A 22,607-nucleotide genomic window follows, 5' to 3' on the forward strand; every position below is an offset into this window, starting at 1 on the left:
CCGACTTCAGAACAGATTCAGGTTAAGAACGAACCTACAGTCCCTATCTTGTTTGTTAACCGGGGACTACCTGTATCCAAATGTTCTACTAAGGTTCTCCTAATTCTCTTAATGATTTCACCTATTATGCTGGGAATACACGGTTCGTTTTGTAGCTGATTAGATGGCTCAATAGATAATTTCCGACATGTCCGATCTCCCTTCCGATTCTTTTGCCACTCGATTTCTGATAGAAGTGAATAGAAAAAGATAAGAAAAACGAGAGGAAGATAATCGAGAGCTGAAATCGAGCTGCAAAAACGATTAAGAGCAGAAACTCACGGGAGAAAGGAACCGTGTATTCCCAGCATTAGACTATTCGTTTGACCACTTGGGCAGGGATAAAATCGAGCAGTGGATAGAATCCCTATGAGGTTTCCCATAGGTCACCTTAAGCACACAAGCAGCAAAAGGGGGTTCATTTTCAAAAGGGGGTATTCAAGATTGATCAGTCCAGGAGGTGCAAGTTCTAATAACATAACTGAACATTTATGTGAAGAAGCATTGCAGATGAATAGAATTGCATGTTTAAACGGGGCATTTGTAAAGAAAACAAGTAAAAAATGACAAAAAGCATGGATGAGAAACAAGCAGACAAATTCAATCCACCACTTACATGCTGTTGACTGACTGCGGCTCACCCTTGAAGACTGCACATGGCCACACTTCCTGCTTGGAGCAAGTCAGCACTCTGATTGGTCGATCAAACAGAAAGGGGTGGAGAGGATTGCTGGGGGTGTGGAGTCTGATTAACCTGTGCAAGGCTGAAACAAAACAGGCTCCTAGATAAGTTATACAGCTATTGTAGGCGCAATAAAAAGGTTTTATCAACAGAGGTATTACTTATTGGCAGGTAATGATGTTTCCTACAGCATACATAACCCCTAATGCCTGGCACACACTATTCAATTTCCCTTCAGATAAACAGCTCAAATCAATTCTTTCCAACAGGCCTGATCTGATTCCGGTCGTTTTTCTGATTGATTTTGTATAGAAGTCATCAGAAAATCGATCATAAAAGTGATCTAAAAACAGATTAGACCTGTTGGAGATAATCAATTCGACCCCTCTATCTGATGGGAAATTGCATGGGTGCATCATGCAATTTTCTGTCTGTTCGATGGGTCAAATCGATAATTTCCGACAGGTAATATCAGCTTTCGGATCATTTTTCCAATCGATTTTTCAGTCACTTCTGTGCAAAATCAATCAGAAAATCGATAGGAAACTTGATCGGACTTGCCGGAAATGATCAATTCGACCTGTTGATCTAATAGGAAATTGCATAGTGTGTACCGAGCATTATATCACCCAACTTTCTGCGATCAGATAGAGAGACACAATTCAGTGCAAAAACAAATGACACTTCTCTAGCCATACACACGGCTCCTCTAGTTATGCATGCTTTCAAATAATGAATGAGAAAAAGAAATGTTCTTTTTTAACATCATCATGCAATGATAAGCCTAGTGCGATGTTGGCATCGCATTGTAACTTGTAGGGCCCTTTCCCACCAGCGCGTTTGCGCTGGCTGAATCGCAAAAACGCAAACCGCTAGCGATTTTACAATCGCTACGTTTTGCTTTTTAACATAGGAATCGCGGTAGGTCATTTCCACTACCGCGATTCGTTTTTGCCGGGAACGCGAACACGCGGCGGAGCGATATTTGCCGCGATTTTGCTATGCAGTGCATAGCATAGCAAAATCGCGGCCGCGAACGTCGGGGAATCGCCGGTAATTGCGATTCAGCAATCGCTAGCGTTCAGCATGAACGCTAGCGATTGCTAGTGGAAAAGGGCCCGTAGTGTTATGGTAACGCATTGCTGCAGAACATTACCTCTAAACGCGCACAGGGCCGGCTCAAGTAACAATTGGGCCCTAGGGCTAGATTAGCCTGGGGGCCCCCCAACAGGCACCACCCCAACTAAAAAGCGTGATTAGAGGCCCTTTGATGCAGCCAAATTTCCCTCCTGGGTCCCTGAGCTGGCTGCTGACCCTCCCCCAATCTCCTCCCAACTTAACGGACTCTGCAGAGTCCCTGGGGAGCAACAGTTAAGATGGGGAGGAACAGTTTGGGGGCCCCTACAGGCTCTGGGGCCATGGGCAATTGCCCATTTTTTCCTATGGTAGCTCCGGCCCTGAACGCACATTACCAGGTACAGGAAAGCATACTTTTCATTGCATGTATGCTTTACTGTGCCTACTGTATACAACAGTAACGCAGCATTATTGAGCATTACCACCTTTTTCTTTGCGTTGCGACTTTAACGTCGCATTACAACGCACCGTCCCACTGTGAATAAGCCCTGAAAGAAAAACATTTCTTTGTTACAGCTGATTCAAATCCTGCAATAAATCTGCAGTGTGTCTACTTCCTGTTTTTATGGAAGCAGACATATTGCTAACATCCTGTTTATCAATGAGCTCTCTGCTGTGGCACACAGTTGAGGGATCAAATTACAACTTGTGCTTAGTCACAGATGATGGGGAAAAAATATGGTAGCCTCCATATGTCTCTACCATCAGTTGTTCTTTAAATTAAATACTTACCTGGGGGATCCTACTGGTGCCCAGCGATCCAGTGCTGGGACCCTCTGAACATATAAGGGCTTGTCCACTATGCTCTCCTGGCTGTGCTCCTGTCCATGTAGAAGCACATCCGCACTGTGCAGCTGCTCACACCATTTCCCCCAGTGCAGGAGAGGCTCCATGCTACTGCACAGGCTGTACCTGCGTCTGCCCAGCGTGGCTGTGCTCGTACACGGATGGGGACGCAGCCATAAAGAAGAGGGTCTCACTGAGCAGCGGTGGTGTGGAGGAGGATTAGAGAGGCCTCCGGATTATCCAAAGGCTTCCTTCTACTAAGGTAAGGCGGTAGGTATCCTCTCAGGTTTGCACCTGAAGTGAGAGGCATATGCAGGCTCCCATATTTATTTCCTTTTAAACAATACCGGTTGCCTGGCAGTCCTGCTGATTTTGTCAGATTTTGTTACAAACATCTGATCTGCCCTTTCATTTCAGGTCCCCTTTAAAGGATACCACAACTGAAATGTGACATAATGAGATAGACATGTGTATGTACAGTGCCTAGCACACAGATAACTATGCTGTGTTCCTTTTTTTCTTTCTCTGCCTGAAAGAGTTAAATATCAGGTATGTAAGTGGCTGACTCAGTCCTGACTCAGACAGGAAGTGACTACAGTGTGACCCTCACTGATAAGAAATTCCAACTATAAAACACTTTCCTAGCAGAAAATGGCTTCTGAGAGCAAGAAAGAGGTAAAAAAGGAGAATTTCTTATCAGTGAGGGTCACACTGTAGTCACTTCCTGTCTGAGTCAGGACTGAGTCAGCCACTTACATACCTGATATTTAACTCTTTCAGGCAGAGAAAGAAAAAAAGGAACACAGCATAGTTATCTGTGTGCTAGGCGCTGTACATACACATGTCTATCTCATCATGCCACATTTCAGTTGTGGTATCCTTTAAGACACACTGCAGAGCGTTTTTTGATCTGTCATCGCTGCGAATATGTTTTCTAGAAAAGCTCCCATTGACAAAACTGCCACGATCGCGATTTTTCCCACGATTCTGATGCAAGTCAATGGGAGCATTTTTTTTAAAATGCAGTGTTGACAGATCAAAAAGCGCCCTGCAGTGTGTCTCAGGACTTAAGCAAACTCAGGCCAGAAACCCACTAGGAGCGATTTTCTGAGCGCTTTGTGATTTAAAAAGCTTTTGCTAATGTAATGCTATGGGTGTGATCCCACTTGAGCGATGTGATTTTATAAAAATCCCCCATAGCATTGCATTAGCAAGAGCTTTTTCACATCACTAGTGCTTAGAAAAGGCTGCTAGTGGGTTTGAGCCCTTAGGGCTGATTTAGGGCTGGTGCACATCAGAGCGGTTCTGAAGCGGTTTTTAAAACGCTTGCAGGGGGAAAACCGCTTGGCTAATAAAAGTGAATGGGCTGGTGCACACCAGAGCAGGTAGTTTTTTCCACAAACGCAAACTCGGGGGCTGCAGCATTTTTTTGATTTCTGAGCCGTTTCTGCCTCAATGCCTCAAACCGCTCGGGAAAACGCTAGATCAGAGCGGTTTTCCAGGCGTTTTTGTTACAGAAGCTGTTCAGTAACAGCGTTACTGTAACAATATATGAACTCTGCTACACAAAAAAACCGCCTGGCATGTTTAGAAAACGTCTCTACTAAGCATGCCTAGAATCGCTCTGAAATCTGCTTCAAAAACCTCTAGCGTTTTGCAGATCTGCTAGAGGTTTTTGGTGTGCACTGGGCCTACAAGAGCTTTTTAACCTCCCTGCCGTTCTAATTATTTGCTGCGCACGGCAGGGAGGGTGTTTTTTTGCATTTTTATTTTTTTTTTAGCATGTAGCTAGCCTAGCACTAGCTACATGCTTCCCCCCTCCCTGCGGCGTCCCCCCGTATGCGCCGATCGCCGCTGGCGCATATGCCCATCCGGAAATCCCGTTCTGAATGGGATTTCCATGAGGGCTTCCCCCGTCGCCATGGCGATGGGCGCGATGACGTCACCGACGTCGTGACGTCAGAGGGAGTCCCGATCCACCCCTCAGCGCTGCCTGGCACTGATTGGCCAGGCAGCGCACGGGTCTCGGGGGGGGGGGGCACCCTCTGATGCGGCGGGTAGCAGTAGATCGGCGCGGAGCGGCGGCAATCGTAAGTGACACGCAGCTAGCAAAATGCTAGCTGCGTGTATGAAAAAAAAATTATGCAAATCGGCCCAGCAGGGCCTGAGGAATCCTCCTCGGCAGGTTACCCCGAGCTGAGCTCGGGATAACCGGCAAGGAGGTTAAACGCTAGAGATTTTAAAAGCTCTTGCTAATGCAATGCTATGGGGGATTTTTACAAAATCACATCGCTCAAGTGGGATCACAGCCATAGCATTACATTAGCAAGAGCTTTTCAAATCACAAAGCGCTCAGTAAAGCTCTTGCAGTGTGAATGAGCCCTTAGGCCAGAAACCCACTAGGAGCTATTTTCTGAGTGCTGTGCGATTTGAAAAGCTCTTGCTTCTGTAATGCTACGGGTGTGATCCCACTTGAGTGATGTGATTTTATAAAAATCCCCCATAGCATTGCATTAGCAAGAGCTTTTTCAAAACACTAGCGACTAGAAATCGCTCCTAGTGGGTTTCTGGCCTTAGGCTTGTTCCCACAAGTACACAGGACAAATGCTGAAATTAAGACTAGTACACCTTCAATTGTGATTGGCCTATCACTGACCAATTTTACCACCTCCATGTAGTATGAGAGCTAACCACACGATCTGTTCATAGTATTCAAAATCTGTTGACCTTCATACTACATGGAGGTGGCATAATTGCCCACTCATTCACCAATCAAAATCAAAAGTGTGCACCAGGGTTAAGGCCCGGAACCCACTAGAAATCATTGCCGCACCTTAAAATTGTCACAGCGCTGTGTGCAGCGATTCCTATTGCAATTGCCCAACACTTAGAAGCTCTGTACAGCGCTTAGGATTTGTGTGGTTTTTTTTTTTAATTTAAATAAACATTATTATACTTAGTGGATGTCGGACTTCTGGCCGTAGGCCCACCCCCCAAAGCAGGGGTATCAAACTCAAATATAAAGTGGGCCGAAATTGAGCTCTGGGACAAAGTCGCAGGCCGACCACAATGTCTGGTGGCCACCTCTCCCTTATAAAGTTCCCTGGTGTTGAATAGCCCCCCTCTATCCCCTATACAGTTCCCTGATGTTTAATTAGTCCTCCCTCCTTCATCTATACAATTCCCTGGTGTTTAGTGGCCCCCTCCTTCGGAGCAGTGCTTTTCAGCGCTGCTAGATTTGGGCACAGCTGGCGCCACCATAGACTACAATAGGAATCACATTCATTGCGGCGCTAAGTGAGTAACGGCAGCGCCGTCAGAAGACTGAGCCGAAGTTGCTTAAAAAACACAATAATTCGGCCTCCAGCAATCGCTGGAAGCCAAATTATATCATTCCCCCACTATCCATGGCGGCCTGGAGGGGGAATAGTAATTAGCACGGCCCGGACTTGTGCAGCAGCAGGACCAGCCATATACCGGCTCTATCCTGCGCCTAAGTCTACCGGCGCCGATTTCAAATGTATGCCCCTCCTTACCCTATTCAATTCCTTGGTGTCTAGTGGCCCTCTTCCCTCTCCTATACAGTTCCCTGGTATCTAGTGCTGTCCCACTCCCCATTTGGCTTCCCTGGTGATATAGGACTTACCCTCCAATATAGCTTCTCTGGTGGTCCAGTGTGGGCCAAACATAATGCAAAGTGGGGAAACCACCTGAGGGCCAAATCTGATGGCTCCGAGGGCCAGATTTGGCCCACAGGCCAGAGTTTGAGATATATGCCCTAAAGAAAGAGGTTATAGGTGCTTCTCTAGGACCAATCAGAGAAGTGCCTGTAACATCTTCCTTTAGGGGGCAGGGCTAAGGACAGAAGCAGGAAATCCAGACACTTGGTAAGTATTATAACGTTTGTTTTAAGCACAATCACTCGGCCCCCCCAAAGCGCAGCAAAATCCCATTGAAAAGTGATTTTGCAGGTGCTTATATACTTAGCATTGATAACAAACGTGCTAAAAATGCTACATGTCCTGCGATTACCCCTAATCTCAATCGCACTAGTGGTTCCTTCACCACTCACTTTCATTGGCAAAGCGTTTTGGGGAATCGCCGGCGATCTCAAAATGCTGCCAAAAAACGTGCTAGTGGGTCCCAGGCTTTACAGATAGTCAATGAGATGCTGATTTTTCTTTCTTGCATGTAACTTGTATGCAACTTGGAACTAAGCTAATCAAATTCACTTGCTACTGATTGTAGTGACACAATTCATGTGCATAAACATATCCAATATTGATTAGCCCATAAATAACCACCTCTATGTCGTATGAGGGCCAATAGATTTTTTTAATAATAAGACCACATTGTGTAGGTAAGCTCTCAAACTGCACCGAAGTAGTAAAATTGGCCAATTAAAATTGGATGTGTGTACCAGGCTCAAGTTGCATACATTTTGCATAAAACCTGCAGGCAAGCTGAAAATATTAGCATCTCATTGACCATCTCTAGTTGCTATGCGATTTTTGGTGCTTGCAAGACCATTGTCATTTGATCTCTTTAGCTGTGTCAGCTCCTCTGCCATGGCAGAGCTGCTAATCTGTACACAGAGGATGGTAACCCTAAAGGTGCGTACACACATGCGACTATAGTCGTTTGAAACGATCGTTCCCGATCGTTTAAAAAAAAGCAACCAACGATCATTAAGTCTAACGACGGACGAGCTAGATCGTTAAAAACGAACGATCTAGCTTGGCGGATTTTTACCGACGATCGTTTGCAAAAGTAGTACATCGTTGGAAACGGTCGTTCGTACTAGGCTTGACATGCGCATTTTACCATTTCTCCATGAAACTTCTCATTTTTATGCGCAAGCGCAATAGTTGCTTTACGTGATGTAACGTTCGTTCTAACGATCAGATCGTTACACACATTTTAAAACTAACTTTACTTAGGTTGTTTGTTCATCAATTAACAGTTTGTTCGTCGTTCTCAACGAACGATCGTTGTCGCATGTGTGTGCGTAGCATTAGTCTGCTTCCATTAAAGCAAGAAGAAGATACACTGCAGATTTCTTGTAGGATTTGTATCAGCTGTAACAAATAAATGTTTTTCTTTATTATGCTGTTGCGTATCTTTTAGAGCAGAGGAGGTTCTGAGTTCAGGTCCGCTTTACAACCGCTTGGCAACCTGCTGGACATGTTGCTGAATGTGCCTATTCACGCTGCAGATAATTCTTTACATTAACCTACAGTTGTCCTCTATAGTTGTTCTGCGCCATAAGCAGAGGACAGGATAGATTCTATACTGGGACATACTGGTGTCAGTTACATGGATGGCTACACATTACTCAGTAATCCGCTGACACCTACTGGAGAGTATCGAAAATGTTTACAAAGACTGCACAGTTTTAGGGAGGGATCACACTTGCATCTGCGGGAATCGCAGATCCCTCAGTTAAAGGGCAACTAAAGTGAGAAGACTATGGAGGCTGCCATGTTTATTTTCTTTTAAACAATACCAGTTGCCTGGCAGCCCTGCTGATCTATTTGGCTGCAGTAGTGTTTAAATAACACCAGAAACAAGCATGCTGCTAATCTTGTCAGATCTGACAATATTGTCAGAAACAACTGATCTGCTGCATGCTTGTTCAGGGTCTATGGCTGAATGTATTAGAGGCAGAGGGTCATCAGGGCTGCCAGGCAACTGGTATTGCTTAAAAGGAAACAAACATGGCTGGCTCTATACCTCTATCTTCAGTTGTCCTTTAATATGTGTTTCCATGAAAGCAGGAAGTAGAAACACTGCAGATTTATTGAAGGATTTGTATCAGCTGTAACAAAGAAATGTTTAGGTAATTATGAGGTTGCATATCTTTTAGAGCAGAGTGGAAGTTCTGAGTTCAGGTCTGCTCTAAGCAGAAAAAAGGGACAGAAGGAATCTGTTCTACATAGAAACACTTCAGATAGCTAATGATTTATAGATATATTTACATCAGGCCAAAAAGAGAGATCTCAGAAGAGATAATTGGCCTCAATTCACTAAGCGTATCTCCTGTCTTTAATAACTCTTCTAGAGTTGTTACCATGGTGATAAGGCATGTAGTATTCAGGAAACATTTTACCTCAGGCAAACCTAAAGTTAACTCTTCAATCCTTAAAATAACTCCAGAGTTAAAGACAGGCTGTTTATTAACTGCATGTGAAAATAACTACAGAGGAGGTAAATTAACTACAGAGGAGGTAAAATAACTACAGAGGAGGTAAATTAACTACAGAGGAGGTAAAATAACTACAGAGGAGGTAACTTAACTACAGAGGAGGTAACTTAAGGAATGAAGAGATAAGATAACTCTCTCTTATGTGGAGGTACGTTTTCTCTTGCCTTATTATCTCCAGCATGATCGTAGTGAATTGAGGCCATTTCCTTCGAAAAGAGGGACTGTTGTGAGTAATAGATTCAACTAATCTCTGGCCAAAACTGATCGATCGGACATGCTGGGAAATCTTGGGCTGGTGTGGTTGAACGGTAGTGTGGCGGTAATGGCATGCAAGAATTGCAAACAACGAACAGAAACACCCGCCTGTACCCCCAAATGTTTTATGTATCACCTGGTGCTCGAGCATTTATACTTCACTTGTCTTGCCATCCGCCTCTGTTTCTGCCATAATTTCGCATTGGCACCCGTGACAACAGGCATATTGCATGGTTCATCCCTAAGTGTTATGGGCACCTTTAACCACTTGCCGACCAAGTGATTTCCCATTGATCTGTGCTAGGTGGGCTCTTCAGCCCCCAGCACAGATCGTATTGCAGGCAGGGCGATCAGACTTCCCCCCCCCCCTTTTTTCCCTACTAGGGGGATGTCCTGCTGGGGGGGTCTGATCGCCGCTGCTCTGCTGTGCCTTGCAAGGGGCTCCTCAAAGCCCCCCTCCGCAGCGCTATTCTTCCCCCCCCCCCCCTCCGTGGCTCTGTGGGCGGTACAGGACGGCGATACGTCCTGTACCGCCTCTGATAGGCTTCAGCCTAACAGACGGCAGCGATCCCCGGCCTATCAGAGGCCGGGGATCGCGAATCTCCTTTACGGCGCTGCTACAGCGTCATACAGTGTAAACACTGGGGATTTCTTCCCCGCGTGTTTACATTTCGCCTGCGAGCCGCGATCGGAGACTCGCAGGCAATTCACGGAGACACCCTCCGTGAACTAATATTCGAGCGGCCGTTTCCATGGAAACCCGCAACCAGTTTACGCCGATTGGCGTTAGCTGGTCGTCAAGAGGTTAAAGAGACTCAGAGACGAACGACCTAATAGATTTATACATACCTGGGGCTTCCTCCAGCCCCATACGCGCGGATTGCTCCCACACCACTGCTTCTATCACCGGTACCGGGTCCCGTCACTTTGTCCAGTCAGGGCCAGTTGATGCAAGCGCAGTGCGCTCCCTCCGTACTGCACATGCGTAAAGCAAGCACCGGCGAGATGGAGGGAGTCACTGTGGATGCGTACAACTTGCCGCGTCCGGCAGAAGTGACGGGACCCGGTACCGGCGATGTGTGGCATGGGAGCGATCCATGTGGATGGTGCTGGAGGAAGCCCCAGGTATGTACAAAATCGTATTCATTTTCACGTCTCTGTTTCCTTTAAAGTAAACCTGAGACGGATGAAAAGTTTTCTACATACCTGGGGCTTTCTCCACCCCCCCTTGAGGCTAATCAGTCACTCACAATACTCCTCCGCCGCCTGGATCTTCCGCTATGGGTCCCGCTGATTGAGCCAGCGGGGGCGTAATTGGCATGTGCACACCCCGTTGCTGGGAGCGTTCCGAGCCTGCGCGAACGCTCCTGGTCATGGGAACTCGATAGTGGAGCATGCGTGGCCGGACTGCACCTGAGCAGAAATACCAAGACCCATAGCAGAAGATCCAGGTGGCGGAGGAGGACAGCGAGGGACTGATTAGCCTGAAGAGGGCTGGAGGAAGCCCCAGGTATGTATAAAACTTTTATTTTCATCCATCTCAGGTACACTTTATGCTGCAGCTGATTGGTGTATTAGTCACGCAGAACTTTGTAGCTATACTGTTAAAAAAAACACAAGCAATAGACGTTGAAATTAGCAATGTGACGTCCAAATGGATGATCAGCAGGCAGACCACAGCTTGCGCGGCCCAATGAACGTCACGTAACTGGCCCTGCACGACGCGGTGAAGGAAACTCCCGTTAGTGACGTCACACCTCAGCAGCAGCGCCGATTCCAGTCAGTAGCGCTGACAGGCGGCAGTGCCCTAATCCCTACGGCAGCGGAGCCGGCGGAAGCGGAAGTGGCCGGCGCTGACGCAGGCGGAAGTGTGAAGGAGAGAAGGGAATGGCGGTGGCGGCTGGTGTCAGCGCCGCGCCGGCACAGGATGAGCTCGTCCGTTCGGTTACCCTGTACCGCCGCCGGCCCGGGCTCCTCAGGGGGACGGTGCTGCCCTTCACGCTCCTGTACCCGGCCTGGCTTTACCTATGGGTGGCGGTGTACGGCATGGAGGAGTACCCGGAGGCCGGGCTCATATGCCTGGCGGCGCTCGGGCTCGTGCACGCGCTCACCGTGCTGTCGGGGCTGTGGTCCGTGCACGCGCACTGCGCGCTCTCCTGCTCGAAGGTCAGTGATGGATGGAGTGGTCACGTGACCCCCTTGACATTTGGGAGACCCTCAGCTGTCAGGCACCGGGTCACGTGTGCAGTGAGGTGTCCACTGTAATGAGGGGTCCATACCATTCATTACAATGGACATCTCACTGCACACGTTATGCCTTGCATTCCCTTTTCAGTTTCAGATGGTTTAATAGCATATGCCATAGCTCCCAACTGTTCCTGTTTGGGAACCCTGTCCCTCTTTCTGGACTGATGTACAGATCTATGTAAATATATGCAATTTATCTACTGGAAAATGTGTTTGACTCTTAACTTTATTCCAATTCTTTAAATAGGTAGATTTATTATTTTCACATGTTAATGTGAAGGAAAGTTAATTAGGATAGGAAGGACCAGTGTGGGTTGAATTATAAAACAGCATATTTTTGTCCTGACTTGTGATTGGCGGTGTGGCAGGGGAGTGACTTAAAGGGAACCTGAACTGAGTAAAATTATTTAAAGAAAATCTGTAACGAAAAAACCTCCCCTACGGGGTACTCACATCGGGTGGGGGAAGCCTCTGCATCCTATGAAGGCTTCCCCTGTCCTCCTCGGTCCCACGGTGGTGGCGAAAATCCTCCCGGAGCGGCGACTATGTAAATATTTACCTTTTGGCTCCAGCGCAGTATCAGCTCCTTCCCACGGAAATAGCTGATCTCAGTCGGGCCGCTCTACTGCGCAGGCTGTCGGGCCACTGTTCGGAGGGCTGCAGTGAGACCCCCGTGGGACAGAGGACGGGGGAAGCCTCATTAGGATCCGGATGTTTTTCTTGTTACAGTGTCACTTTAAAATAAACACACGATGTAGCTGCAAATTTAATATTAAATACTTACCTCACCGTCAGTTACTCTCAAAAGCTCGCCATTTTCTTCATACAGTGATCCCTGGCTCTAGTTTACGTTAGGAGACCCAGCAGGAAACCTCATATTGAAATTCTGCTAATGTGATTGGGTGGATGGCACCCTCTCGATCAGCTAGGTTTCAGATAGGTTACAGCAGTGATGGCTAACCTTGGCACTCCAGCTGTGGTGGAACTACAAGTCCCATGAGGCATTGCAATACTCTGACAGCTCTAAGCTTAACTTGGGGAGGCAGAGGCATGATGGGATTTGTAGTTTTGTCACAGCTGGAGTGCCAAGGTTAGCCATCACTGGGTTATAGTAAACCATGCCCACACTTTTCGGCCAATCACAACACTTTGTTCTGCAGAGGCTGCTGTGATTGGAGAACTGTTCCCTATGAGGTTTCCTGCTGGGTCCCCTAAAGTAGACTAGTGCTCGATCCCTTCCAGTTCTGACAATATTTTGGCAGAACTGAAATATACCAGTTGCTGTCAGTTGTTTAGCAGCAGCTGTCAGTTACAACTGAATGTCCATGTTTCCCTATGGTTCAAGTGGGCGATGTTACAGTTTAACAGGGTGCTGACCAGAAAGCTGTTATGGGGTAATGGCCATGTTCAAAATGGAGGACAGAGAATTTAATTGATCGCAGTGCACAAATGGGATGCAGGCGAGGAGAAAGAGATTGAGGAGTAGACTACACGGGAGGTAAGTATGATGTGTTTGTTTATTTTTACTTTTAATTTTCAGTTCGGGTTCTCTTAGTGTCCCTCTTTCTTATCTCAAAAAAACTAGTTTGCTTTCCTAAAACAGAAAGAATTTGCGATAATTTAGGTTGGAGTGAGCTTGAGATGTCTCCCAGAGCAACACTGCTGAATATATGCAAATTAACCATTGTACCCTTAGAAGCTAAACACACCTCCAGAACCGCTGGAATGCAATGATGTGTCAGCTTGTTAATTTGTACAGAGCCATAATAATCCAACATGCATACAGACTGTTTCGGATTGTTTGATCCTCCTCAGTGCATGGCATGGATTAATTTGGCTCTATGGAGTAGGGCTTGTGAATCCGAGAGGCACAGACTAACCAGCGAGCTCATGGTGACCCAGAACTCATTGGAGTGTGTAAGGGACTACAATGGTCCTAAACGTCCCCTTCCTAAGATGTTCAGAAAAACAAAAGTTTGCTTTCTTAAAACAGAAAGAATTTGCGATAATTCAGGTTGGAGTGAGCTTGAGATGTCTCCCAGGCATCACTGCTGAATATATGCAAATTAACTATTCTACCCTTAGAAGCTAAACACACCTCCAGATCCGCTGGAATGCAATGATGTGTCAGCTTGTTAATTTGTTATCTCATTTCTTATCTCAAAAAGTTGGGAGGTATGTCATATGGCCAAACTGTAGTTCTATTGAAGTGCCTTTATAATGGGGTGTCTAATGGATGGCATGTTAGACAATAGGGATATGCTGGTGCTTTATAAATTAATAATAATAATTGGCGCTAGTCTAGTTGAGGTGACCCAGTGCTGCTTCCTGCTTGTGGCCATTTGGTTGGGATCACTAGTTTATAAGAAATATTGGGACCAAGCGGGAAACACTACCGTGTCCGAAGCCTGGCAGCCGATCCTGGTGTGCAATTTTAGTGTTTCTGGCAGGGCTGTGGAGTTAGTACAAAAATCTTCCGACTCCTCAGTTTATAAAAAACCACTGACTCCAATTCCGGGTACCCAAAATGGCTTCGACTCCGAATCCACTGGTTTCTGGCTGGATCCTCCATTTCTTACTAAATTAGTGGTTGTAGGGAGCAGCAGTTGGTCTAGGACAGGCATGGGCAAACTTGGCCCTCCAGCTGTTAAGGAACTATAAGTCCCACAATGCATTGCAGGAGTCTGACAGCCACAGGCATGACTCATAAAGGCAAATGCATTGTGGGACTTGTAGTTCCAAACAGCTGGAGGGCCGAGGTTTCCCAGTGGGTCACTTCAGCTGGCCTAGCTCTATTACATGAATTCAATAAAAAAAAAATCAAAATGGTTTTAATAAACATTTTTAGAAGTTCATTTTCTTGTGAATCCAACTATTTTTAAATTTTTCAATTGTGGATATTTGGCTCTTTATAGAGTGGAGTTTATGGTAGTTGTTACCCCTAGTAGGCTGTTACTGCTGTTTGTGTCTTTGTTAGAGGCGGCAAACCTCACTTCATGTTCAGATTGTTTCTTTGCCATTACTGCTACTATAGATTGATTTTAGTGAGGGGGTGAACTGGAAATTTACATAGGCTAAACAGATGTAAACACTAGAGATGAATAAACTGACAGCTTTGTTCTCATTAATCAAGCTGTGATTTTGTTAAAGGAAATATAAAGTTTTTTCTAAAACGAGCCATGCACTTTTTTTCTTTTTTTTTTTTTTAAATAGATTGTGTCAGGTTTGATGAAAAATACAATTAGAATGTTATGCTAGCTACAAACTATGAGATTTACTGTCAGATCGATCATTTCCAATCTGATTTCTCATCGATTTCTGAGCGGTTTCCGATCGATTTCCAATAGGAGTGAATGGAAAACCGTCGGAAATCCATCGGAAATCATATCAGACAAGTTGGAAATAATCAATCTGACAGTAAATCTGCCAGAAAATCTCAGTGTGTACCTAGCATTAGAATTGTTAGAAGGTTGCAGAGCAGAGGTTGCTGTTTGGGTGGTATTTGGAGACTAGTGAGGAGATGTACTGTGCAGAGCTTTCTAGGTTAGAGACGTGGATGAATTGAATAGTCAAGTTCAGTAAAGACTGGATGGATATAGTTCTGTTAATAGGTAGGCCACAGAACAGGATATTACAGTAGTCAAGGTGAGATATTTAGGATATACACTAGATTTTAGTGGTGTCACGAGTGAAAATGGATCTGATGTGAGCCGTGTTTGAGTTGACAGGAGGTGGTTAGAGGGTGAATGTGTGAGATAAATGAGAGGTATCGAACATTACCCCCTAAGCAACATGCTTGGGGATCTGGGGTTACTCACATTTATTGGTTTATCAGGAAGAGAAATGGATAGAGACTGTGAAAAACTATCAGTTCTGTTCTATTATATTTTACGAAGCGAATGGAGACACAGGCAGCCAGGAATGCCTAATAAGAGGGAATTAAAGTGGATCCGAGATGAACTTATACACATTGCATAATTGTGTTCCTTTCCTATTGTTTATATGGCATTCCTCAAGCCACATACTTTTTTGTTTTTCTTTTAACCACCCTGGCATTCTATTGAGATCGCCAGGGCGGCTGCGGGAGGGTTTTTTTTTAATTAAAAAAAACTATTTCATGCAGCCAACTGAAAGTTGGCTGCATGAAAGCCCACTAGAGGGCGCTCCGGAGGCGTTCTTCCGATCGCCTCCGGCAAGCAGAAGTAACAAGGAAGGCTGCAATGAGCAGCCTTCCTTGTTTGGCTTTCTTCGTCGCCATGGCGACGAGCGGAGTGACGTCATGGACGTCAGCTGCCTCCGATTCAGCCCTTAGCGCTGGCCGGAACTATTTGTTCCGGCTGCGCAGGGCTTGGGCGGCTGGGGGGACCCTCTTTCGCCGCTGCTCGCGGCAGATCGCCGCAGAGCGGCGGCGATCAGGCAGCACACGCGGCTGGCAAAGTGACGGCTGCGTGTGCTGCTTTTTATGTCATCAAAATCGGCCCAGCAGGGCCTGAGCGGCACCCTCTGGCGGTAATGGACGAGCTGAGCTCGTCCATACCGCTAAGGTGGTTAATACTCTAATTCCCTATAAACTAAACAAGCCACGCCCACAGGTTTTCAGAGAGCCAAGGCACTTTCAGACAGTAGCAAGGGCTCATGGGAGCTCAGTCTGTGCAGGAGGAGGGGGAGGTATTACTAGCCAGAGATTTCAGAGGCAGAGGGGAGGAGGAGGGGGATTAGTTTTTTTTTTTTTTGCTCAAGATGCAGATGAGGCTGCCCCTGTGTAATGTTTACAAACCACATGGCTGCTGTCACTGTATCACAGGAAGAAATAATCATATCCTATTAAAGCTGTTTGCAGCTAGATTTGCTGTGTAAACAATCTAAACTTTAGATAAGATATATAGACAAGTTACTTGTTATAGTTAGTTTTTCATCTCGTATCCGCTTTAAGGTCTGGGCTGCAAGGTACAGTTGTGTCATCAGCATATTAAGTGCATTAGGTTGTCGAAACCATGCATATACACTCTCCTAAAGGATTATTAGGAACACCTGTTCAATTTCTCATAAATGCAATTATCTAATCAAAAAATCACATGGCAGTTGCTTCAATGCATTTAGGGGTGTGGTCCTGGTCAAGACAAAATCCTGGACTCCAAACTGAATGTCAGAATGGAAAAGAAAGGTGATTTAAGCAATTTTGGGCATGGTTGTTGGTGCCACATGGGCCGGTCTGAGTATTTCACAATCTGCTCAATTACTGGGATTTTCACGCACAACCATTTCTAGGGTTTACAAAGAATGGTGTGAAAAGGGAAAAACATCCAGTATGCGGCAGTCCTGTGGGCGACAAATGCCTTGTTGAGGCTAGATGTCAGAGGAGAATGGGCCAACTAATTCAAGCTGATAGAACACCAACATTGACTGAAATAACCACTCGTTACAACCGAGGTATGCAGCAAAGCATTTGTGAAGCCACAACACGCGCAACCTTGAGGCGGATGGGCAACAACAGCAGAAGACCCCACCAGGTACCACTCATCTCCACTACAAATAGGAAAAAGAGGCTAAAATTTGCACGAGCTCACCAAAATTGGACAGTTGAAGACTGGAAAAAAATGTCTGGTCTGATAAGTTTTGATGGTCAGAATTTGGCGTAAACAGAATGAGAACATGGATCCATCATGCCTTGTTACCACTGTGCAGGCTGGTGGTGAGGGTGTAATGGTGTGGAAGATGTTTTCTTGGCACACTTTAGGCCCCTTAGTGCCAATTGGGCATCGTTTAAATGCCACGAGCTACCTGAGCATTGTTTCTGACCATGTCCATTCCTTCATGACCAACCATGTACCCACCCTCTGATGGCTCCTTCCAGCAGGATAATGCACCATGTCACAAAGCTCGAATCATTTCAAATTGGTTTCTTGAACATGACAATGAGTTCACTGTACGAAAATGGCCCCCACAGTCACCAGATCTCAACCCAAAAGCGCATCTTTGGGATGTGATGGAACGGGAGCTTTGTGCCCTGGATGTGTATCCCACAAATCTCCATCAACTCCAAGATGCTATCCCATCAATATGGGCCAATATTTCTAAAGAATGCTTTCATCACCTTGTTGAATCAATGCCACGTAGAATTAAGGCAGTTCTGAAGGTGAAAGGGGGTCAAACACTGTATTAGTATGGTATTCCTAATAATCCTTTAGTTGAGTGTAAATGGATAAAAGACAAAAGATTTTGAATTTAACTTTTAGGAGCTCATTGGCTACTTTGGTAAGGGCCATTTCTGCAGAACAACTTAAATGAGAACCAGACTGGAGCTGATGAAGTAGGGAATTCCAAGACAAGTAATTTTCGCATGGGCATGGCGTTCTGGAATTAGGTGATTGGGAAAAGTGACACTGGATGGGAGCTGGGGGGGGGGGGGGGGGAGACGGTTGATTTGGGGGCTGGAGGGCTCAGGAAATACGGTAAGGGGGTGGGAAATAACAGTTCTACATGTGGTTTTTAATTTTGCTTGTGTTTTATATTGTTAAAGTTCACATGCTGAATACGGTAACTACAAACTGTGTATCTCTCAACAGGACCCCAATCCACAGACTGCAACCTTAGCTAAAGTTGTCCCGACTCCCAACAATGGTTCTGCTGAGCTGGTGCCATTGATCAGAGAGAAGGTAAGGCTGCTCTGAGTACACAGAGCTTGTGGGGAAAAGCTTGTAGTGGGGATTTATTTAGGGCTAAACACAAGTTATTATCTGATATACTGCTTTTTTCTGAGAGTGTTGATTAAATAACACAAGTGGCATTTCCAGGAGTCGGTCAGCCAAAACCAGTCTTACCAGAAGAATGGACTTGTTTTCACAATAATACAGAACAACTTTTAGCACACACACAAAAAAACCTGTCAATGACCTTCATAAACTTGCATTACTCAGCTGCTTGTGCTGCTCCCAAGTCCCAACACTATATAGTTTCTGGATTTTTCATAGCTTACCATAAAAGTGTGCAATGTGTGCAGAATATGTGTGAGGCATGTAGAGCGTAGGCTTGGCCACAGTGAGGTTTAGCTGAATCGTTCAGGTACTCTTATGTGACCCATATGTGTTACAACCAGCATATCTATATAGAGTAAGGATGATTGGTTTAGCTTTGTGTTCAGAGCTTCAAAGCAAACCTGAAGTAGGAAAAAAGTAAGATAGTATGTATAAGGAATAGAACATTCCTACAAAAATAAATAAATCATTTTTTCAGTTATTTAGCTTTTTTTTTTTTTTTTTTTTTTAATAGAACATTGCACCATACTGTCACAGTTGCTGTTTTGAAACCACAATCAGTCTTTTAAAGTAAACCTCAAGCAAATCGTGTCTCCCCATGATATACTTACCCGGGGCTTCCTGCTACCCCTTGCAGCTAACATGTCCCATGCTGACTGCCTCGCTCACAGCGAGTGCAGGGGCCGACCTCCTCTACTGCGCCTACACAAGCACTGCTGTCCATCAACTCCATGGTGTACTGCGCAGGCGCAGAACTACTATCTGCATGGCATTTGTTTACAAGCTGGGAAGAAATGTTTGTTTTTCATTATTCCCGTTCTCCTCACTAGGGGATCATCAGATGCTAAGAATTCTGGGTGTATGTGCATATTATGTAAGTTAATTGAGCTAGAAAATGTGCAGGCAGATTAGATACAGCAGCTTGGGGATTCAGGTGTTTGGGATTTTGGTCCAGGTTTCAAGCCTTTGTTAACGTTTTGAGGGCCAGACCTTGAACATCTAAAAAGGAAATGACCTGGGGCGCTTCCGAGATGGTGACGTGAGCAGACGCTCCTCTCTGAGCTCCCCCGACTTTGCCCCTCTCTACAACTATCCGCAGGCAAGAATCATGTTCTATGTTACACTATCTGATTCCCCGAAAGAGCAGCAAGAGGCCCAAAGGCATGTTTTCCAAGCTGCAGCGGCATTTCAAAGCTGCATAAGTAGAGCGCCTGTGTGGCGTGAACTGTGGCCATATTGCCTCACGTGAAAACAATGGGCGTGCAGATGACCAGGGCGTACTGCAGAGAAGATATCTCGGACTCCATGCAGCTCCTGGCTGAGATCTGCTTGTGCATGAAGGAAATTACCTGGCATACATGTTTGGTTTTTTTTGTCTATCATTTTGTATGAATAAAGGAGCATTACTATAGCCTATGAAAAAGATTGTGGGGATATTTGTTTGCTGATAATCATAATATGGAGGAGGAGTGCTTCTAGAAACCCTAGTTTGTTTTTTTGGCATCTCTTCTCCTTGAGAACCCGGTTACTTCACACGTCTTCTTTGTATATCTGCAGGGGGAAGATGGGCAGGAGACTCTATCATTTGAATTTCAGAAAATAAAATATACCTATGATGCGGAGGAGAAGAAGAGTTTTTTCCCTGTTGTGTTTCCTGTGGAGCGCCCCCTGTCCTATTACCAGAGCTCTAAAGGGTACCTAGAGGAAGCAGAGATCAAAGTTGCTGAGAAGAAATATGGAATTAACAAGTATGGGCTTCATTATATTTGCACACTGTATCAATCATACTGTCTTGTTTTATTCACGGTTATGTGTGCCAACCTGGATCAAAAGTGTTACTTGAAGGGCGATCCTCCCTGCCCCTTGTGCATCCTCTGTCCATACTTGTACTTGTCCTTACAGGCATTTTCTTGTTATCTGAATGGCAGGGTCTGTCCATCTCCAACTGTCAGGGCCTCTGCTGTCTGCACACGGCTCCCTCCACTCATGGAACTGCAGCGTGTCATTAAAGGACAACTGAAGCGAGAGCCATATGGAGGCTGCCATATTTATTTCCTTTTAAGCAATGCCAGTTGCATGGTTGTCCTGCTTATCCCCTGCCACTAATACATTTAGCCATAGGTTCTGAACAAGCATGCAGCAGATGAGGTGTGTCTGACATTGGGCTCTATTCACAGAACTTCTCTTAAAGAGGAGCTGTTAGGTATAGGGTCTCAGAGAAAAAAAACACATATATCAGTAGCTAAAGATTGGCTGTACTTACATTACATATGCATTTCACTGTCCACATTTGGATTTCACAGAATCTTTATATAGTATTTGCAGAGAATGATGCTCCTGACAGCTCATGGCAGGTTCCATGTTTGTCTGTCTCCTATTAAGCCAAATGTGTCGTCATGTCCTCCCTGCTTCCTGATGATTCACTCACACAAAAGATCGGTAATGTAAAACACTACTGTGCAGTGAATATTAATTAGCCATGTGGCTAGGAACAATAGCGGACTCCTGCAGTGTACTCTGCCCGGAGATTTTTCAGTGCTACGCTGTTGTGACATGAGCCTGTACTTTCTCACTAGCAGCCGAGGGGAGGACCCAAGCAGCCCCAGAATGCTTTGCAGTATGGTATGCGGCCTTTCGTCCTTTTGAGAGCTTGGGTCTAACAGCCTTGCAGTTCAGCACCCATCAAAAGTAAGAGAGATTTTTAACTTCAGTATTGCCTTTTTGGCTTCCTTCTAAACTGTTTAACACAGAAGAATAGAGGTTTAAATTAGCTTTTGCAGCCTGACAGTTACTCTTTAAATGATTTATTTATCACCTATTTGATAAAAAATAACCTTTCAGCACATTTACAAGCAAAATAATCACTCAAAGTAAGTTGTTCCTGATTAAAAGGAAGGTTCAGGGACTATTAAAAAAAAAAAAAAAAAAAAAAAAATCCAAGCCCACTTACCTGGGGCTTCCTCCAGCCCGTGGGAGGCAGGAGGTGCCCTTGGCGCCGCTCCTGGTGGTCTCCGGTGGCGTGCCGACAGGTAAGTGGACTTGGATTTTTATTTTATTTTTTATAGTCCCTGAACCCTCCCTTTTTAACTTCATTTAAATAATACTTTTCCTACCTTAATTATATTATATTTTTGGTCTTAAGCCCTATCCACACGATACGATTACTTATGCGATTCGATTAAATCCGGCGTGTCCAATCTGAATTCGAATCAATTCGATTTGCCATTGTTTTGCAATGGCAAATCGAATTGAATCGAATCCCGATCGGACATGTCTGATTTAATTGGCTCATAAATAGAATTTGTAATCGAATCGCACAAAGAATCGTATCGTGTAGATTGGGCTTTATGGAGCTTAAAAATGTAACATAGATGAGGTGAAAACAGAGGAAAACAGGTAAAAAAGCTTTGGAAATTATGCCCATTATCAGATCTGACAAGATTAGCAGCATGCTTGTTTCTGGTGTTATTCAGACACTCCTGCAGCCAAATAGATCAGCAGGGCTGCCAGGCAACTGGAATTATAAAAGGAAATAAATATAGCAGCTTCCATACTCTTCTCACTTCAGTTGTCCTTTAACGTAAACACAGCGGCTCACTTCCTGCATGGAAATCTGTGCACACTAGACTGGCAGCAATAGACCCATCTCTGATCAGATTAGATCAGAGTGGAGTCTATCTGGTCAAATCTGCTGGTCATCTGCCATTGTGTAGCCACCTTTAACAAATCCAAGAAAGTCCTTTTATGCTGGGGATACACGGTACGTTTCTGTACCGTGTATCGAGCAGCTGATCCGGCCAGCTGATAATAATATACTCACATACCTGAAACAAGCATGCAGCTGATCTTGTCAGTTTTGTCATAGACATCTGATCTACGTGCTTGTTCAGGGTCTATGACTTGGAGTATCAGAGGCAGGACAGCCAGGCAATGGGCATTATTTAAAAGGAAATAAACATATCAGCCTCCATATCCCTCCCACCTTGGATTCTCTTTAAAGCACACCTGAAGTGCGGAAACTTTTAAATTTAAAAGCATTGTGGGCTAGAGTACCCACTCCCAACCATCCTCCTGCTGCTCATTGTTTGTTGTCCCCCTTCTGTTCCCTGTTTCAAGTCCTCTTCTTACCCTCCTCTTCCCTCCCCTCCCAACAAGCAGAATGAGCAATGTCCACAACAGGTAATCTGTAATAATAATCCGAACATTTATATAGCGCTTTTCTCCTGTCAGACTCAAAGTGCTCAGGAGCTGCAGCCACTGGGGCGCGCTCAAGGGGCCACCCTGCAGTGTTAAAGAGTCTGGCCTTGAACTCCTTACTGAATAGTTACTGCCCCTAGCCAGGATTCAAACTCTGGTCTCCCATGTCAAAGGCGGTGCCCTTAACCAGTACACTATCCAGCCAATGAAGTCTCCTCAAGGAAAGGGTAATATTTTGAGATATTGCAATTTTTTATGTTAAAGGAAACCTGAGATAAGAAAACCAAAAAAAATCATACATACC

The 22,607-nt window shown here is 45.2% G+C and overlaps 2 protein-coding genes across 3 annotated transcripts in view; one reads left to right on the forward strand and one right to left on the reverse strand.

Annotated features, from left to right (window-relative positions):
* The window catches only part of CHCHD5 (coiled-coil-helix-coiled-coil-helix domain containing 5), a 60,712-nt gene extending 49,477 nt beyond the window's left edge, over positions 1 to 11,235 (reverse strand). Inside the window, exons 1-2 of one of the 2 annotated variants that reach the window (XM_068274434.1) lie at positions 11,130 to 11,235; positions 656 to 803 (exon numbers count right to left, since the gene is read on the reverse strand). In XM_068274434.1, the coding sequence (XP_068130535.1) occupies positions 656 to 657 (2 nt within the window). In that variant the 5' untranslated portion in view covers positions 658 to 803; positions 11,130 to 11,235. Of the gene's footprint in view, positions 1 to 655; positions 804 to 10,861; positions 10,961 to 11,129 lie in introns of those variants that run through there. The other variant, XM_068274433.1, reaches the window with a different exon arrangement.
* The window catches only part of ATP13A1 (ATPase 13A1), a 60,308-nt gene continuing 48,604 nt past the window's right edge, over positions 10,904 to 22,607 (forward strand). Inside the window, exons 1-3 of the mRNA XM_068274428.1 lie at positions 10,904 to 11,270; positions 17,918 to 18,007; positions 19,664 to 19,854. Of these exons, the coding sequence (XP_068130529.1) occupies positions 10,992 to 11,270; positions 17,918 to 18,007; positions 19,664 to 19,854 (560 nt within the window). The 5' untranslated portion in view covers positions 10,904 to 10,991. The remainder of the gene's footprint in view (positions 11,271 to 17,917; positions 18,008 to 19,663; positions 19,855 to 22,607) is intronic.

The sequence above is a fragment of the Hyperolius riggenbachi genome, chromosome 3 (assembly GCF_040937935.1).
Source record: "Hyperolius riggenbachi isolate aHypRig1 chromosome 3, aHypRig1.pri, whole genome shotgun sequence".
NCBI lineage: Eukaryota > Metazoa > Chordata > Amphibia > Anura > Hyperoliidae > Hyperolius > Hyperolius riggenbachi.